Here is a 17,140-nt window from a genome sequence, read left to right as displayed (position 1 = left end):
GCTGCATCCACCACCCGGCCCTCAGGACCCCCCCAGGCCTGCCCGCCACTCACAGGCCTCCTTGAGCTGCTCCTTGTCGTAATGCAGGGCCTCGTAGTCGTGCATGCTGACTCTGCTCACCTGGATCCGCAGCTGCTCGGGCACCGGCTGCTGACTGAGGGCAAGGGAGATAGGGGGCCTCAGTGAGGGCCCTGCCAGGCCGCTGGCACTGAGCAAGGGCCCCTCCCAGCTGCCTCAGGATAGAGGGACTGTCAGCTGCTTTGCAGATGGGGAAACCAAAGCTCAGAGGGGGCAGAGTCTGGCCTCGGGCCCAGGGCATGGGAGGGGCGTACTCGCTGTGCAGGGGGGCGGCGCTCCGCCGCTTGGCCTTCTGCACCATGGTGGCCTGGTTGCGCAGGGCGATGCGAATGCGGGAGGCCGCGAGCTTGCAGGGCTCGCCGTCCACCTGCACTGGGATAGCCTTGGACGTGGTGAGCACCACCTCACGGCACTGCGTCAGCCGCTCGCCATGCCCACCAACCTGCAGCGCTGCCTGGGGGCGAGGAAGGCTCAGGTCAGGGGCCGGGGTGGATGGCGCCCCACCTCTGCTCGTTCCAGGGGTGCTCTGGCCTGAGACAAAGGGAGAGTGACCCCCCAGACAGAGAGAGGGAGGGTGAGACCCCAGTCAGAGAGGGGAGGGAGGGGGAGACCCCCGACAGAGAGAGGAGGAGGGTGAGACCCCAGTCAGAGGGGGTTGATGAAAGAGTCCTCCAAGACACAGAGGTTGACAGTCACTCTTAAGTCAGATAGAGAAGAAGACAGTGAGCCCCCAGCCAGAGAAGGGGGGCTTGGTGATACCCTGCCTTGGGGCCATGCTCCTGGGCACTGTGGGGACTCCGGTGGAGCCCCACAAAGCAGAGCCAGGGCTCCAGGCAGGCCCCATGCCAGCCACTCACCAGGGATGTCATGGTGAAGCCGATGACTTCGAGGTAGCCATCATCGTGCCGCTGGGGCTCGAAGTCGTGGTGCTCCCCAGGGTGGCCCCAGGGCATGGTGCCCGCGCAGTACCTGGAGGGGAGGGCAAGAGGCTGCGCTTCCGAGGACAGTCTTGCGGGACAGGGACAGCAGGGCCCACACATCGCCCTCCCCGCCTCACCTGGGGATGTTGAGGAAAACGATGCACTGGGGTTTCAGGTCCTGGATCTTGGGCGTCAGGTCAGTTCCATCACACTGGAGGCAGGAAGAGGGGCGGGTGTTGAGGGCATATGCGCCGGAGGCCGTCTGCCTCCCAGCGGGGCCACCCACCTGCCTGCTGGCTTGGCCCCGTGCTCACCACCACCCGGATATGCTTGGCTAAGTCCTTGGAGCTGCCCATCAGGAAGTCGGAGAAAGCTGTCTGTGGGAGACAGAGGGCGTCACCATGTGACAACAGGGGCCTTTTCCCATCACTGCCCGGCAGGGGTCCTGCGGCCTGGTGGACACAGGTGGGCAGGGGGCATGGGCGATAGAACAGGTGGGTGTGGGGTGTGCTGGCAGAGCCCAGACTCACCCCGGCATAAAACATCTTGTTCCGAAAGCGGCTGTTGAATTTCTCTGGGTTGGCCTCTGGGTGGCGACAAGACATGGGGGACATTCAGTCATTCCGGGTCTCCTGGGGCCTCCCAGGCTGGGGTGGCGGAGGGAGGGCTGGGAACGAATGCCTTTCCTGGGGGAAAAGGTCCAACCCTCCCGGAGACATGCGTGTGTCCCTCCCGCCCCAGCCGCCCAAGGCTTCTCAGCAAGGGGCTGCCCACCTCGAGACTCATGAAACTCCAGGGTGACGTGGGCATCAAAGCCCAGGCTGAAGTAGTTGTTGAAGACATCCAGGGGCAGCTGGAAGAAGGGCAAAGTACCAGCATGAGGGCTGGGCCCCACAGGGGCCCCCGAGTTTCGGGCCCAGCCATGGGTCCCCTCGCCTGCTCAGCCCTGTGTTTCCAGAGGCCTTTCCACAGTTAACAAGATCCACGAAAAGCTCTTCCCCCAGCCTGCCTGCCGCCTCTGGCTCTGCCCTCTCGGGCCCCTTGCCCTGCTGGCACGCCTTCCCTGGCTTTACTTCCCCGGCGTGCCCTATTCTGGAGGGGCCCCAGGACAGCGGAGACTGTGTGTGGCTCGCCGCTTAGAACAGGGCCTGGCAGGTGGGAGGCACTCAGTGAACACGTGCATGTGCCGAGGGGCTGAATGACACCACCTGTGAGCTGAGGACCATCACCCGCTTCATCCAGACGAAGAAGCCAAGTCTGGAGAAATGAAGAGACTCGCTCAAGGCCCCAGAGCCAGCAAGTGGGAAAGTGGGCCCAGCCCAGGGCTCCTGGGAACCCCAGAGACCAAGGCGTGGAGAGGCCCCCTCGACTGCTGCCCCACCCTGGCCCTGGCTGACCCACCCGGTCGGTGGCACCGTCGTCACGCTCCTCAGGCCCCGCCTCGGGGTTGGGCTCAGCGCGGAGGTCCCAGCGGTCCAGCTGCACCACGTTCCCCTCCTCTACGTGGGAGAGGATCTTGGACACGGGCTCATCTGTGTAGCCCTGCAGGGGGAAGCAGGAACTGAGTCCTCCGTGGGGACAGGCCAGCCCAGCCGCACGGCCCACTCGTGGCTACCCCACCTCCTGTGGGCTCTTACCCCACCCCAGTTGAGGGTGCGGGCCAGGTCGTTGCCAGTGCCCAGAGGCAGGATGGCGACAGGCGGCGGCGGCTTTAGGCGGAGCTGGTCCAGAGTGGAGAGGATCCAGCCGACCTGGAGGGAGCGGAGCAGAGGCGGCCAGGTCAGGCCGGCGGGGCCAGGCTCAGGCCCATCGGCAAGAGAGGGACGAGGACTCACCGTGCCGTCGCCCCCGCACGCCAGGATCCGCAGGTTGTGCACCTTGCGGTACATCTCCAGCCTGCGATCAGAAGACAGGAACAGGGTCGGGGTAGGTGTGCTGTACCCCGGTGCCAGGCAAGCCCCGCCACTGGCCCCACAGAGCCTTGACAAGTACTTACGCCTCCTTGGGCCCTCCCTGGCTCAGGTCAAAGACTTGTCGGGGATTGAGATACCAGAGGAAGGACTGGATGATCTTGGCGCCCTGTGGGGGACCAGGAGCCAAGAGGGACAGAGAAGAGGCAGTCAGGGGTGGCGGGCTGAGGCGGGGAGAAGGATGCGGCTGTGGAGCGAGGGGTGGAGGCAGAATCAGACTTTCTCAGGGTCCCTGGGAAGGAGGGATGGGGCAGAGGCCTGCAATGGAACCTGGGAACAGCTGCTGGGGGTTGGGGGGCGCGTAACCCTACCCTTCCCCCAAGGCTCCCAGTGGAGAGGGGAGGCGTGCCTACCTGGTTACCCCCACTCTTGGGGTTCACAAACACCAGCAGGGGCTTCATGAGGGGGGACGGGGTGGGCCTGATGATGAAGGGTCTCCAGCGGCCCTCCTTGGAGACAGAGAGCCTGTAAGGCTCTTGACTGCCCTGGCGGACCCTATCCCCATCCTCAGCAGTGCCCCCTCATGTACCACTTCCGGGTCAGACGTTACCATGGGCCTGGCCATAGAGAGGCAACTCTGATCTCCCACCCGCCTCCGGGCCCCAGAGCCCAGAATAACCCACAGGAGGCAGAGCCAGCAGCATCGGCTCAGGGGCTCAGGATTCCAAGAAACAGGCCCCTCTCCTGCCCCGTCCAGCTGCCTGCCTGGCCCCAGGTCTAACCTCGGGCCCTTTCTTGCTGGATTTCCTCTTGAAGGATGCTCTCTTTTTCTTCTTGCTCGCCTTGAGGGTATTCTGCAAGGGAAGCAGGGGTGTTGGTGACAAGGTGGGTGGGCTGGGGTGGCTGGCAGACCCCAAGTGGGGGGTGGTGTCAAGGGTGCAGGCAGGACTCACCTGGGGCCTGCGGGCCCGGAGGATCCAGGTGGGTGGGATGACCACAGCAGCATGTACCCCCAGGGAGCACGGCTCCTCAATCTGCTGCAGCATGAAGCAGGATACCTTGCTGTGGTACTAGAGGAGAGAGGGGGTGTGGCTGAGGGGGGCTGAGCTGAGGCCTGGGGACCCCAACTCGGTGCAGCACAGGGGACAGCCTGCGGGGCGGGGCGGGCACAACTCACGGCTTGCTTGCACCAGGAGCAACTGATGGCCACAATCTCCTTGCTGTGGAAGGTGAACTTCTGCTGGAAGCCCTAGGGTGGACAGGGTGGCTAGACACCAGGGACCGGGCCCAGAGCAGTAGTCCAGCCCTTCTTCTGTGCCAACCTCTCTCTACCCAGGGAAACTAAGCACATTTTTTTTTCTTTCTGGTGAGGAAGACTGGCCCTGAGCTAACATCTGTGCGAATCTTTCTCTATTTTGTATGTGGGACACCACCACAACATGGCCTGATGAGTGCTGTGTAGGTCCACACCTGGGATCTGAACCTGCAAACCCTTGGCTGCCAAAGCAGAGCACACGAACTTAACCACTACGTGACCAGGCCGGCCCCCGGAGCACATTTTTTTAAATTCAAGAAGCTATAAAATAAGCCCCTCGAGGGGCTGGCCCGGTGACGCAGTGGTTAAGTTTGCATGTTCCACTTTGGCAGTCTTGGGTTCGTTGGTTCGGATCCCGGGTACGGACATGGCATCGCTTGGCAAGCCATGCTGTGGTAGGTGTCCCACATATAAAGTAGAGGATGATGGGCACGGACATTAGCCCAGGGCCAGTCTTCCTCAGCAAAAAGAAGAGGATTGGCAGCAGATGTTAGCTCAGGGCTAATCTTCAAAAAAAAAAAAAACCCCTTTGAGCAGGGAGTTTTAGCAAGGGGCCCAGACTCTCTGAAGTTGAGTGCAAAGTGTTGGGGGGGCAGGTCCACAGCTAACGCCTGCCTGACTCAGCTCCCCTCCTTCACGACCCCAGCCCCGCCAGGCCCCTGTGTGCTCTTAGAGTACTTTATCCTTCTTCACAGTGCCTGTCACGTTCATCCCTGGCTCCTTCCACAGACATTTACTGAGGGCCCACTACGTGTCGACACCGTGCTGGGCGCTGAGGATAAACGGAGGAGAGAGCGACAGGCCCCAATCCTCTGGGAGCCTCTGCTCACCGGACACGGACAGGAAGCAGACACACGTTACTGCACAGAACGCCTGCGGACGGGGCTCGGGCAGACGGCCTGCAGAGTCCGCCTTGGAGCCCCAGCCTCCTCCAGGAGGGCAGGAGCCCCCTGCCCAGCTCAGCGCTCGGCGCCCCACAGGCGCTCGGCACGCAGCGGTGGTGTCAGCGAAAGAGTACGGTGTGTGACTCTCAGAGGGCCCCTGCACGACCTCAAAGCAGTCTGGAAGCGCTCCCTGCTCTCCTGCTCAGCCGGAGACCAGGGTGTTTCGGAGCTGCCTGGGCGCTGCGGCCAGGCTGAGAGCGAGCCCTGGGACTCTGTACTCTGGGGACACAGCCAGTGAGGGACAGGCCACCCTGGACGCACAGCACGGGGCTCGCGTCCAGTGGGCAGGGGCTCTTACCTTCCCACAGTGCCGACACTTGCCATCCTGGCGCCGCCTGTGTACCCAGTGGTGCCGCACAAAGGTTGGCTGGTGGAGGAGGGAAGCATCATGGGAGGGAGGGGTGGAGGACAGGCTCAGTGGCCTGCACCCCTCAGTATATCCATGATGGGGTGCTGCAGGAAGCTCTCTGCGGTCCTGCGCGTCAGTGAGACGGGCTGCAGACTACGCTCTGTGGCCCCGAACAGGGCTAAGGCTCCCAGGGGGACAGAGACATGGGTGCCCCAGCCCCTGCAGGCCGGGACAGCTAGGCTTTCCCTTGGAAACCTTCTCAGAGCCCCATCCCTCACACCTCCCCGGGCCCCAGAGCAGCCTGGAAGGAGTGCCCCCTGCTGGCGCTCTGGAGACACTCCCGAGAGGTCCACTCTGGAAACTCAGGGCCTCCTTGCCCCTGACCATGCTGGGCACTTACCTCACGGATGTTCCTGGAGCCCGACTCACGGAAGGACGGCTTACAGCGGAAGTTGATCTGTAAAACACGCAAGACCAGCAAGATGTCAGAACTTCCCTCCAGGATCAGGCGTAAGGCCACCCACTGGGGGCAAGGGTCACTCAGAGTCATTGTCACAAGGTAGGGATAGCCCCAGCTCATCCTGGGAGCCCTGAGAACGTGAGACGCCTCCTCTCAGAGGCCCTGCTGCATCCCTGCCCCCTCTCCACCAGCCAGAAGGAGTCCTTCCTTCCTCTGCCCAGTATCCTGGGATGCGGAGGCTGGGCCTTTCCGGCCATCTCCTGTGCTAGAACAGCACCCCAATTTACTCCTCCTGTATCTTCCCTCGACCTCCAGCACGCTCAGCCAGGCACACGCTGGCACCCCAGTCCTTGCTGGCACACCTGTGCTGACTGGTCCCTGGAGACCTTTAGCTAATTTGTGGAACCCTGGTTTGACTTTCTCCTGGGGGAGGGGGGGTGACAGGTGTGCAATGCTGGGGCTGCCCGTGTTTCTCTTTCCCTAACTGTCCCTGCTTCGGCTTCAGCAAGGCTGTAGGAAAGCCTCTCTCTACGCGGCGGTGGCTGGGGAGGAAGCCCATGTTAGCCTGGCTCGTGCCATTCCTAGTCCTGTAGGCTCTCCCGGGTGTCGGTCTGTGTTTCTGCTGCCTGGGGAGCCCTGATTGGCCACGGCAGCCCTCCCACGCTCTGCCTGGACCCCCCGCCCAGTATTTCTGCTACGTCCGTCCGGAAGCACAGGCCTAGACATGCTTCCAGCTGCAGACACACTGTGGACAACGGTCCTTGGGGAAGCATCTCTAAGTGGCAGTGTGCTGGGGACAGAGCCAGGCTTTGGGGTTACACAGGACCGGCCCAGCCACGGCTGAGTTATGGAGCTTCAGCAAGGCAATGGTCCCTTCTTAGTTTGGAGACTAGTAAAATGGTGTCACGGCCATCATTCATTAATTCATCCCATTGACTAATAGTCAGTGAGCCCCCCTCTGTGCCAGGCTTGTTCCAGGCAGTGGGGATAGAGCAGCTAATGAAGGGGGAGCCAGATTCAAACACAGGGTCCCTGGCTCTTCACCACCATGCACACCGGGGTGCCCCTGGCAGGCGATTCTTATGGAACATGAATGTGCGTGTGCAGGCATGCGGGAGTGCTGAGGGGGCTTCAGCAGCCCAAGGGGCGGGGTGGGAAAGGCTGAGAACCACACTCACCTTCTCCAGCTGAGCGATGCAGGGGGTGTGCACCACGATCTTGCAGGCTGCACACTTTCTCCGGGACACCGATTTCTGCTGCAGCAAAGGAAGAGCAGGCCCCTGAGGCACCAGGTGCCTCCATCCAGGATGCTGCTCCAGGGCAGACTGAGAAAGCCTCACATCTGCCCCAGCAGAGCGGCCCTCCCTGTGCCCCGGGAACCCCTACTCTTGGCTCCTGACATCCGGACACAGCTCCCATTCCTTGCCATCCTTGGGGGCAGCCCACAGCAGGGGCAATCAGGCAAGAGCCTGGTTCCCACCTTCCCCAGGAAGGGCTGCACCGGTCCAGCTAGCAGGGGTTGGCCTACAGGCATCTAGACCCGGCTCTACCACCAGGGGGCAGCATGCCGCACACAGCTCACTCACCAGCATCTTAGCTACACAGTACTGCTCCCCAACATAGCAGAAGTCCCCCGACACGTTGGTCTCGAACCAGATGTGCTCCCCATATGTCGCCGACTCCTAGACCATGGGACGAACACGCTCAGTGAACGCCTGCCACCTGGCTCATCAGTCACCTGTGCCCTGCCCCGCCAACCCTCTCTCTCCCAAGACAACCCGGCTCCAGCCACCACCATCCACTTTGCTCCATCCTGTTTTCCCCACTGTCCCTACTCTTTAGGGCTCGGCTCAAATGTGGCCACCCCAGGAGGTGTACCACAATCCCACAGGCCCATGGGCTCCGCTCGCAGCTGCCCACGGTACCTCCGTCCGCAACTGCTCCCAGAGCCCCAAGGGGGCTGGTACCCCTCCGCCCCTCCCAGCACCCCGCCACTCACGCTCCAGTCCACAGTGCTCCGGATCTGCCGCTCTGGCTCGCTGCACGGGGCCCCGGGAGTGGGAGGAGGGGGGGCCAGGTGCTGAAGGCCCGACTTGGTGATGGCTTTCCTACAGAAAAGGAGACAGCTGAGGCCAGCTGAGCACTTGGCGACTCTGCTCATCCCCCCTCACCTGGGATCTCTGCCCTCACTGTGACCTCGACCCAAGGGCCAGGCAGGGACACAGCAGGGAGGGTGGAGGACCCCCATGGCAGCCAGACCCTGAGAGGACCCCTGTAAGAGGCTCTGCCCTCCTCACGACCCTTCTAGGGCACGCTGGCTTCTGGGCCCTGCCCAGAGCTGCTGCCAAGCGGGATGCCTGCAGGCCAGGCAGAGCCTCGAAGTCCCTGCTCCATGCCAGCCCCCCTGGAGGCCGCAGCTATACCTACGCAAGCAGGGCGCTCCAGGCCTGGGGTCCGGCTGACTTGCGCCGTAGGGCTACCTGGCGCCTGCGGGAGAGCGGGCGCACACGGGCGGGCATCATGGGACCAGGGTGCTGGCCCCCGGGCCGCTGCTGGCTGAGGCAGCTGTAGTAACCGTGCAGGCCCCAGCGGGCACAGTCGTACACCACGTCCGCAGGGAGCAGGTGGGAGGAGGTGCGGCGCCGGCGCAGGCACCGTGGCACAGGCAGCAGGGCCCGGGCGGCCTGGGGCGGGGGGCGCCCTGGGCTCTCGGCACCTGGCTGGGTGGCACTCAATGCCGCAACTGTCATGTCCTTCTGGACCCTCTCCCCCTCCTCCTCCTCGTTCATGCCCACAAGCCCGGCCAACAGCAGGGGTGCGCCCAGAAGCCGGGCCCCACCAGTGGCAGGCTGTGCGGTGGGCACCTCGTCCACGAGGAAGCGGGGGTTGCAGGAGGGGGGTGCGGTGCTGGAGCGCCGGCGGCGGGTGCCCTGGGCCCCCACCCCGCAGACCGGGAGGCAGCCCTGGAGCTGGCCGCTGGAGCGGCGCCGCTGTGCCAGGGAGGATGAGGCCTGGCCGGCAGGGGAGCGGCGTCGGGCCTTGCCCGTGGGCAGCCCCACACCACCGGGCCGCCGCTGCCCCTCTCCAGGGCCTGGCACCTTCCGCTGGAAGTGTCTCCTAAAGAAGGTCTCCATGGCAGGGGCAGCAGGTGGCTGTTGGGCACAGAGACCGGGAGCATCAGGAGCCAGGCCATGGCCCATCCTGTGCCCAGGAGCCCATCACAGCCTCTGCCCTTTGAGCAGGGAGGGGACGCTTGGGAGGGAGGATGATGGCCTCTGACCTCTGTAAATGGGGTGTTCGAGGGTACCAGGGAGCGCACACTTCCCGCTTTGGGAAGCACTGGCGCCCTCCCAACTTATACCCCTAGGCTGCCCGAGGAGTAAGGCAGAGGAGGGGGCTCCCCTGTCCAGGCACCATAACCCAGAGGCCCGGCCCACACGGCTTCGGCTGCGCTCCCTGAAGCTGATGGGAAAGAAAAGGGAAGCTGGAAGTCCGGAGGCCTGGGTTCCAGTCCGGAGGCGGTCTGGATAGACTGTCAGCCGAGAGCAAGGCTTTCCTGCTCGGCGGGATTTTGCTTTGCCACCAACACGGAGCAGGTTCAGGTTAGGTGTCCCCTCCTGGGACATGGCGTAAACAAGGCTCTCTGAAAAGCAACTCAGACCTGGGAGGAGCCAGCCTCTCTCAGCCCCAGGCCTGGGTCAGGCTGAGTGGCCTGTGGAACTGGAGAGGCTGACACCTGACCGAGGGACAAAGGACCCTGGGGAAAGGAGGCCCTCCGAGAGAGAGCCGGAGAGGCAGCGGAGCAGCCACCCATCTTCACCCAGGGGACTTCGTATGGAAGCGCAAGAGGCCAGAGCCGAGAGAACAGCCTTCTGGATTCTGGAGGGGGGGGGGTGTGCATGTCCGTATCCGAGGGGCTGACGGTAAGGACTTTTCTAGAAGTAGACTGGTCTGCACAGGCAGATTACAGACTTCCCACGTGTGACAATGGGCGACGTCTGAAAACCTTCCCAGCTCTGTCGCTGAGGGAGCCCGTGAACTGCACCTTGTCCTTAGGGCCAATGCAGCAGCTCCAACTCTCCAAGGCCCAAACCCTGAGCTGCCCAGAGCTCCCTCCTGCAGGGAGGCGGGACCCTTGCTGACCATCCTCGCTCCAGCCGCCCTCCCTTGACCTGTTCTGAACACGTGCTCCGCCTCCTTCACCCGCTCACCTACCCCTGCACCCCTTCTTCACAGGCCGCTGGGGTCACCTGCACCCTTGCCTCTCCCTAACCGTGGGGGAAGGGCAGGAAGCCAGATACGCTTCGGGGGGCGAGGCCGCCAGAGTGTCTGGGGATGCCTGTGTCCTGCCATCAGGGGCTCTCCCGGGCCCTGGCAGCCAGAGGGGGGCCCATCACGGCCATGAGACATTGACTGGGGCTGACAGAAGCTCTTCTGCCTGCAGAGGGCCTGGCAGTGGTCAGGCGGGGCGGGGGGTGGGAGCCCTGGACAAATGGTGGGAGAGGGTGGGCTTGAGGACTCAGGCAGGGCTGCATGTCTTGCGCCTACTCTGCCCACCCACCCACCCAGCCACCGCATTCTTTGATTGGGTGGGTCCGGGCAGGCAGCGTCTGGCCGCAGCCCTGGGTGGGTGCAGGGGCCCTGAGGGGGAGGCAGACGGGGGCCCAGGGGTCTGAGCTCCTATGATCAGCGAGCGGTGGAGGCAGCCGGGCCTGGGGAGGCAGCGTCCAGGACTGCCCGGCTCCTGTGCCCTGGCTGTTACAGTCCTCATCCCCTGCAGGCGACAGGGAGGCGGGCAGGAGGCAGCTCTGTGGGCAGAGGGCCTTCGGCTTCCTCCTAACATCGACATCGTCACAGCTCACATTACCGAGTGCTCGCATGTGTCACACACCGTGTAAGCCTCCTCAGATACATCTGCCACTTTATAAAGCACAGCAAGCCTGAAGGACAGCACTGCATCAGGCCACGTTCCTGCAGGGGAACTGAGGCGCAAAGAGGTAGCTTGCCCCAAGGCCACAGCTAGTCAGGGTAGAGCCAAGGTTGGACCCCAAGTCTATCTGGAAAGATACAGAGAAGAGTAGGGTATTTCCTCCTGGGCCACGAGGCTGGGGATGGGGTAGAGACGGGAACCCTAACAGGAACAGTAAGGGTCACATTTTTTTTTTTTTTTTTGAGGAAGATTAGCCCTGAGCTAACTGTTGGCAATCCTCCTCTTTTTTCCGAGGAAGACTGGCCCTGAGCTAACATCCATGCCCATCTTCCTTCACTTTATACGTGGGACGCCTACCACAGCGTGGCGTACCAAGTGGTGCCATGTCCGCACCCAGGATCAAAACTGGCGAACCCTGGGCTGCCAAAAGCAGAATGTGTGCATTTCACCGCTGCTCCAGCAGGCCAGCCCCCGGTCACATTGACTGACCACCTCCTGTGGGACAGGCCCTGGGCTAAGCACTTCCATTCATCATCATGTCTGATCCTACCACAACCCTGCAGGGCAGGCAGGAAGCACGGCTCCACCAGAGAGACGAGGAAACTGAGGCTTGAAGAGGGGCAGGAACGTGCTCAAGGCCACATGGCCGGTTAGTGCCAGAACGGGGACCTGAACCCAGGTCTGCCCTGCACCCAGAAGACGAGCCTGAAGGCCCAGCTGGCCCCTGCTGCCAGGGCACCAACCTACCAGCACTCCCCCAGGGTGTCCGCTTTCCCCGCCCGTCTAGTCAGGCTGCCCTGTGACAGCTGCCCAGCCTGGAGGAGATTAGTCACCCGGACACACCGCCTGATGCTAGTGTCACCCAGAAAACAAAACGCCACAGTCAGTGGGATGTGGGGGGGGGGGGTGCTGCAGGCGCTCAGCGGGTGGTGGTGACGGCTGGGCCCTGTCTGCTGGTCCAGACCCACACTGACAAGAAGGGCCAGGAGGAAGAGGTGGCCAACACCTCCTGCCTCACAACACGGGGGCCGCTTACAGGTGCTCCCACAGTGCTCTGGCCCCACGCCACCAGGCAGCCAGGTCCACATCTATCGGGAGTCTCCTCGGCTGCCTGATGGTGCGGTCAGTCCGAGCAGGAAGGCAGGCCAGGCCAGGGTTGTGTGACCATGTGCAAAGCTGTCCCCTCACAGGCCTCAGTTTCCTTATTTGTTCGAGGAGGCTGTCAGACTGGCTGATCTGACCTTTATGACAAGCTCTCCTGCCAGGCACCCACGCCTCTGTGCTCCCACGCCCCTTCCCCTGGCCCCATGCTTCCTGTTCCTCTGGTCTCCATAGCAACCTCTGTCCTCTGGTCAGCAAGAGCCTGACTCCTGACTTCCTATCTCTGCCGAGGCTTCTCCTGGGTCTGGTCGGAAGCCCGGGCTGGCTTCCGGCCTGTCCCAGCCTGTCCCCTGCTTGGGCCGGGAGCCTTTTCCCACAGCCCAGCTCTGAGCAGCAGCTTCTTCTCACCTCACGCTGTCACCTTCGGCACACCACAGAGTATGTGTAAAGGTCACTGGAGGAGGCCCCACAGGCTTCTGACACCAACAGCAGAGCAAAATGGCTACCCCTCAGCCTCCGGGTGGGAGGCCTGGGGGAAGCCTGTCACGTCCAAAGGGGACAGTATAGGAAAGGACTCAGGGGCCCCATCAACCTCCAGCTGGCTGTTGGGGGCTGAGAAGGACAAAGGATGTACAGGAGAGGCACGCATGGTGGCGTCTGGCCACGCGCCCTTGAAGGACAGCTGAGCTCAGGCAGCCGCCAGTGTGGGCGAGCGGGCCCAAGTGCCCGACTAGAAGGACCCGGCCACCTAGCCCAGCACATCTCACCCGCTGGGGCTGCTGCAAGTGGAAAAGTGCAAAGGCTTTGGAACCCTGCAGCTGCCAGTGCTCTCCTGGGCTGATCAACTGACCTTTCAATGTCCTCATCTGCAGAATGGGAACGGTACCACTAGCTCAGAAGGCTGGCATAGGCCGCTCTGATGAGATGGCAATATAAAGTACCTAACAATACGACACCTGGCAGAGCGTGGGGGCCTGGCATGGCCTCTGCTCACGGCAGACACCAGGGCATGTGGATTGTGCCGCCTCCTGCGTTCGTCTCTGCCTGCGGTGGGGGTGGGAACCCAGAAAGGGAAGCAGGAGTACCCAGGGTGGCCACCACCCACCACATGAGGAAGAGAGCCTGGCAGCCGGAGCCACCTGGGTGTCTGCTCAGCTGTGAGGAATGCCCTCTGCCCCGATACCACGCCTGACCCCCAGCGACTCCTCTGCCTCCTTAGGTGCTCGCCCAGGACACCCTGTGGGATTCAGCCAGAGCACCCATTCCGTGCTGTGGGCAGGGCCCATACATGCCTTTCCCCTGTGTGCAGGCTGGGAATGGTGCACGGTGGCCCCTCTTCCAGCAGCCCCAGAGCAAGGGCAGGGAGCTGACCCCAGCAGACTGCCAGGCAGAAGCCACCTCCGGCTGCTCTGCTCCCACAGCCCCCAGGTCGGAGGGAAGGTGACAGGGACTGGCGAGGCAGGATCCCACCTTCCCCAAGGTCTCTACTCACCAAGGGGATCCTGCCACAAACAAAACAAAACAAAACAAACAGAAATGCACAGCGGGGAGTAGTGGGACCAGGGCTGCACGGTCAGAGAGGTGACAGGCCAGTAGTGTTGGCTCCCTGGCTCAGGGGCCAAAGCCCGACATTCCCTTCCCCTGGACCTTTCCATCAGCTTCAGGAACCTCATCTTGGGATGATGGTGCCTGAGCCCACCCTGACCCACCCCTTCCCAGACCACCCCCAGACACAGAGAGCAGGGAGGAAGCAGAATGCAAGGAAGGATTGTGGGTGCCCCCTGTGACCTGATCTGGAAGGCAGGGTGGCAGGCAGGAGGTGGGCGAGCAGGTGGGGGCCTGGGTCCCCGTGGGCAGGCGAGCCCCGGCTCTGGCTCCAGCTCCAGGCTGCCGGCCTCGGGCTTGCAAGTCCTAGTTTGGAGAGCGAGCGGCTGTGGCTGCTCATCTGCCCCCTCCCCCTCGCCACCCGCCTCCCCCCAGCTGAGACAGCCGTTATGAAAATAACCCGATTGGTAACCGACTGCACTTCCTCTCCCAGCGGTGGCTCCGGGCCCTGCAGCAGGCAGGCGGAGGGTAGGTGGGCGGGCACAGAAGCGTGCACGAGTTTTGCCTCCTGGCTTCTCTCCCCAAAGTTCCCAGAGCCAGGCTGAGTGACGGGCAGCCCAGTAGCCTCCCCTCCCTCTGGCACCTGTTTCAGCGCAGCCCCTGCCTCAGCTCCAGGAGGCGGGGGTGGGGGGGTGTGTGGGGGAGATTGGGGGTCAGGCCGGAAGGGGAGCTGGCCACCTAACGCCGTCTCCCACCCACGGGACAGGTTTTCTGGGGTCTGAGAAAAGCATCCGAGACAGCTAAGCACTGGCTCCAGACCTAATAACCACAAAAATAAATATCTGTCAAGTGTCTCACAACTTATAAAGCACTTTTTCACACGCGTTATCAGAAAAGAGGCTTGCAATTCCCCTGCGCTGGTGGCATTACGGTAAACGAAGGGGCACCTGAGGCCGTGGAGGCCTGTGACCGCCCACGGCTCACAAGTGGCTGAGCTGGGACTCCAGATCCTGGGTCTCGAAGCCCTGCCAACGGGGCGGGTCCCAGCTGCCCTGGCTCGTGTCCAGGGGAGGCCAGCCCCTTGCACACCCACATCCTGCCCAGGATGCCCGCCTGGCTCCCAAGGGGCTAGGGTGGCAGCTGTCAAACTTCCTGGTCCCAGGACTCTTTCACACTTAAAACTTGAAGTGAAGATCCCAAAAAGGCTTTGATTATGGGGGTTAGAGCTATTAATATTTACTGTTAGAATTTAAACGGAGAAATGTTTCAAGTACGTGTTAATTCCTTTAAAAACAACAAACCCATGACACGTTAAGAAATAAAACAGACTTTTAGGAAAACTAAACTATTTTCTAAAAAAAAAAATTAGTGGGAAGAGTGACATTTTAAAAATTTTTGCAAATCTCTTTAATGCCTGGCTTAACAGAAGACAGCCGGATCCTCGTACCTGCCTCTGCAGGCAATCTGTTGTGATGTGCTGTTTCAGCTGAAGTATACGAGGAAAACGCTGCCTCATACTGACGCGTACTGAGAAAAGGAAGGAGTATTTTAATAGCCTTTTCAGCCAATTATGGACACTTTGCAACTACACTAAAATACGACAAGCGGCAGTTTCTTAAAGGTTAGTGGCTGTGTGGAATCTGGAGCCCCGTCACTGAACCTTTCACTGGCCCATCTTGCTTTCTGAATTTCGTAACGTCAAGCATTGGTCACTGGAAAATATTGGGCTAGTGAATTGTGCATATCTTCCAAATGTTGACACATTTCCTCGTGCAATATCAAAAAACCACACTTGCTAACATATTCCGGGTCTCATGAGAAAAGTCTTTAAGTCCTGGGAAGCTCTCAGGCTCTAGAGAGTGCATCCGAGGATTCCAAAATTCTAATTTTCGTTCAAAAGCTCGAATTTTATCATTAGCAACAAATACGGATGCTGTTTTTGAAGTGACAAGCTCACTTCATTCATTTTTGAGAAAACGTCTGCCTAATACCTAAGTCTGAAGAGTTTTGCATGTCAGGTGTTCTTTCAAATTAAAATGGTGTTCCTTAAAAAAAGTGACTAGTACAGCTTGCAATTCAGTCACAAGAGTGCTTCTCAAGAGAACCAGCAGAGTTCGGCTTGCAGTAAAAGTATATTACGTACATGTCATATTTCTTCATACAGAGTATTTAAAAAGATGTATCTCAAGGATCCCGGCTTTATGAAATTAACCCTTTTACTGCATTTTTTGTTGCTGTGAGTGGGAAGAACACAATGGCTGCTGGTTTACATTGGGGCCACCGCCCTGATCTGTGCGAAGGTTCCAGCAGTTTCACCCACGATTGCTTCTGCACCATCAGTCCAATATTAATACAGTGAAAAAGACAGCTCCGAAAGTAGTGTTATGAGAATAGTTCTGGCCTCAGAAATGCCTGGAAAGGCTCTAGGGCACTCCTAAGACCATACTTTGGGAACCACGGATTCAAGAGGAGGCCCGAATCCTCCAGCCTGGTGAATGTGGCTTCGGTGTGTGGCTCTCCGATGCCCTGACTCACCCTTGGTTCTAACCAAGCCAACGTGTTCTCTGCCCCCCAGTCTGGCTGTGCCCAAGCTCGCTGCTGTGTCCCTGCACGTGGCGTAGCTTCTGCCTGGAATCCTGGCCCCCTTCCCCACCTGGTATCAAAATCCCAACTCTCGCAGCTGCCCTGGCCAAGAACACGTCACTCCCACTGATTATCCCCACCCCCCGTTTGGCTCCTCTGCCACTGGACCCCTGGGAGTCCTGATTCTCTCAAGTCCATATGCCTCGTTCCTCCTACCCACCAGACCGCCAGCTCCTGGAGGCCAGGGGCCAGTTCTAGCGCATCTGGGCACGCCCAGCACGGTGCCTGGCAGTGAGGCCAGTGCTTCCTGCTGATCAGCTCAGGAGGAAGGAACAGGGAATTCCGTGGGGGAGGGGCCAGAGCCATAAGGGGAGAGAAGGGTCCCGCACCCAAGGGCTGACCACAAGGCCCAGGCCGGCCCAGGCCACTTCTCTCTGTGCGCACAAGTGGATGGCGACAGCCTTGGTTTTAGCAGCTACCTTCTCTCCTCTCCAGAGGCCCCAAGAGCGACAGCTGAGCCCCTTTCTGAGCCGGGTGCCCTGCCCACTCCATGCTCTCCTGGCTTCCTTTATAAAACCTGGACAGCAGGATTCGGCGACGTGAAGTCACAAGGTGAGGGTGGTGGGCAGGGAGGGGAGGGGAGGGGAGGGGCTGCCTCAGACGCTGGGGGCCGCGCCAGGACCTTAGCTCTGAGCTCTTGCTGAAACAGCCCCAGTCTCTCCTTCATGTCCCCGGTGCCTGTCTCAGGGTCTGACTCCTGGTCAGCCCCAGAGAAATGTGTGCGGAATGAACAACTGACTCGTTCCTTTAGGGCCTCCCCTCCAAGCCATCCAGCCCACTGCCACCAGAGTACAATGCAGAGACCTGGGCCTGACAGGCAGCAGGCCTCCCAGCCTCCTCCCTCAGCTCACTCCCATACATATTTTTTTTTGTGTGAGGAAGAGTGGCACCGAGCTAACATCAGTTGCAAATCTTCTGCTTTTTGCTCGAAGAAGCCTGTCACTG

The 17,140-nt window shown here is 61.0% G+C and overlaps 1 protein-coding gene across 27 annotated transcripts in view; it reads right to left on the bottom strand.

The window, feature by feature from the left end:
* DGKZ (diacylglycerol kinase zeta) overlaps positions 1–17,140 on the bottom strand; it is a 41,051-nt gene that overhangs the window by 3,905 nt on the left and 20,006 nt on the right. For 8 of the 27 annotated variants that reach the window (XM_023653966.2, XM_070229392.1, XM_023653973.2 and 5 more), the window contains exons 2-21: positions 7,976–8,084; positions 7,563–7,658; positions 7,155–7,232; positions 5,917–5,973; positions 5,466–5,534; positions 4,086–4,157; positions 3,862–3,978; positions 3,691–3,762; positions 3,322–3,417; positions 2,995–3,077; positions 2,834–2,894; positions 2,636–2,749; positions 2,400–2,540; positions 1,773–1,851; positions 1,529–1,584; positions 1,313–1,375; positions 1,136–1,209; positions 936–1,047; positions 333–532; positions 54–154 (exon numbers count right to left, since the gene is read on the bottom strand). In XM_023653966.2, coding sequence (XP_023509734.1) covers positions 54–154; positions 333–532; positions 936–1,047; positions 1,136–1,209; positions 1,313–1,375; positions 1,529–1,584; positions 1,773–1,851; positions 2,400–2,540; positions 2,636–2,749; positions 2,834–2,894; positions 2,995–3,077; positions 3,322–3,417; positions 3,691–3,762; positions 3,862–3,978; positions 4,086–4,157; positions 5,466–5,534; positions 5,917–5,973; positions 7,155–7,232; positions 7,563–7,658; positions 7,976–8,084 — 1,850 coding nt within the window. Of the gene's footprint in view, positions 1–53; positions 155–332; positions 533–935; positions 1,048–1,135; positions 1,210–1,312; positions 1,376–1,528; positions 1,585–1,772; positions 1,852–2,399; positions 2,541–2,635; positions 2,750–2,833; positions 2,895–2,994; positions 3,078–3,321; positions 3,418–3,690; positions 3,763–3,861; positions 3,979–4,085; positions 4,158–5,465; positions 5,535–5,916; positions 5,974–7,154; positions 7,233–7,562; positions 7,659–7,975; positions 8,085–8,399; positions 9,312–13,795; positions 13,935–17,140 lie in introns of those variants that run through there. The other 19 variants (XM_023653969.2, XM_070229393.1, XM_070229400.1 and 16 more) reach the window with 10 other exon arrangements.

The sequence above is a fragment of the Equus caballus genome, chromosome 12 (assembly GCF_041296265.1).
Source record: "Equus caballus isolate H_3958 breed thoroughbred chromosome 12, TB-T2T, whole genome shotgun sequence".
In the NCBI taxonomy this organism is placed as follows: domain Eukaryota; kingdom Metazoa; phylum Chordata; class Mammalia; order Perissodactyla; family Equidae; genus Equus; species Equus caballus.
The sequence above is the reverse complement of the archived record's forward strand: the minus strand, read 5'-3'. Positions and strand labels throughout refer to the sequence as shown.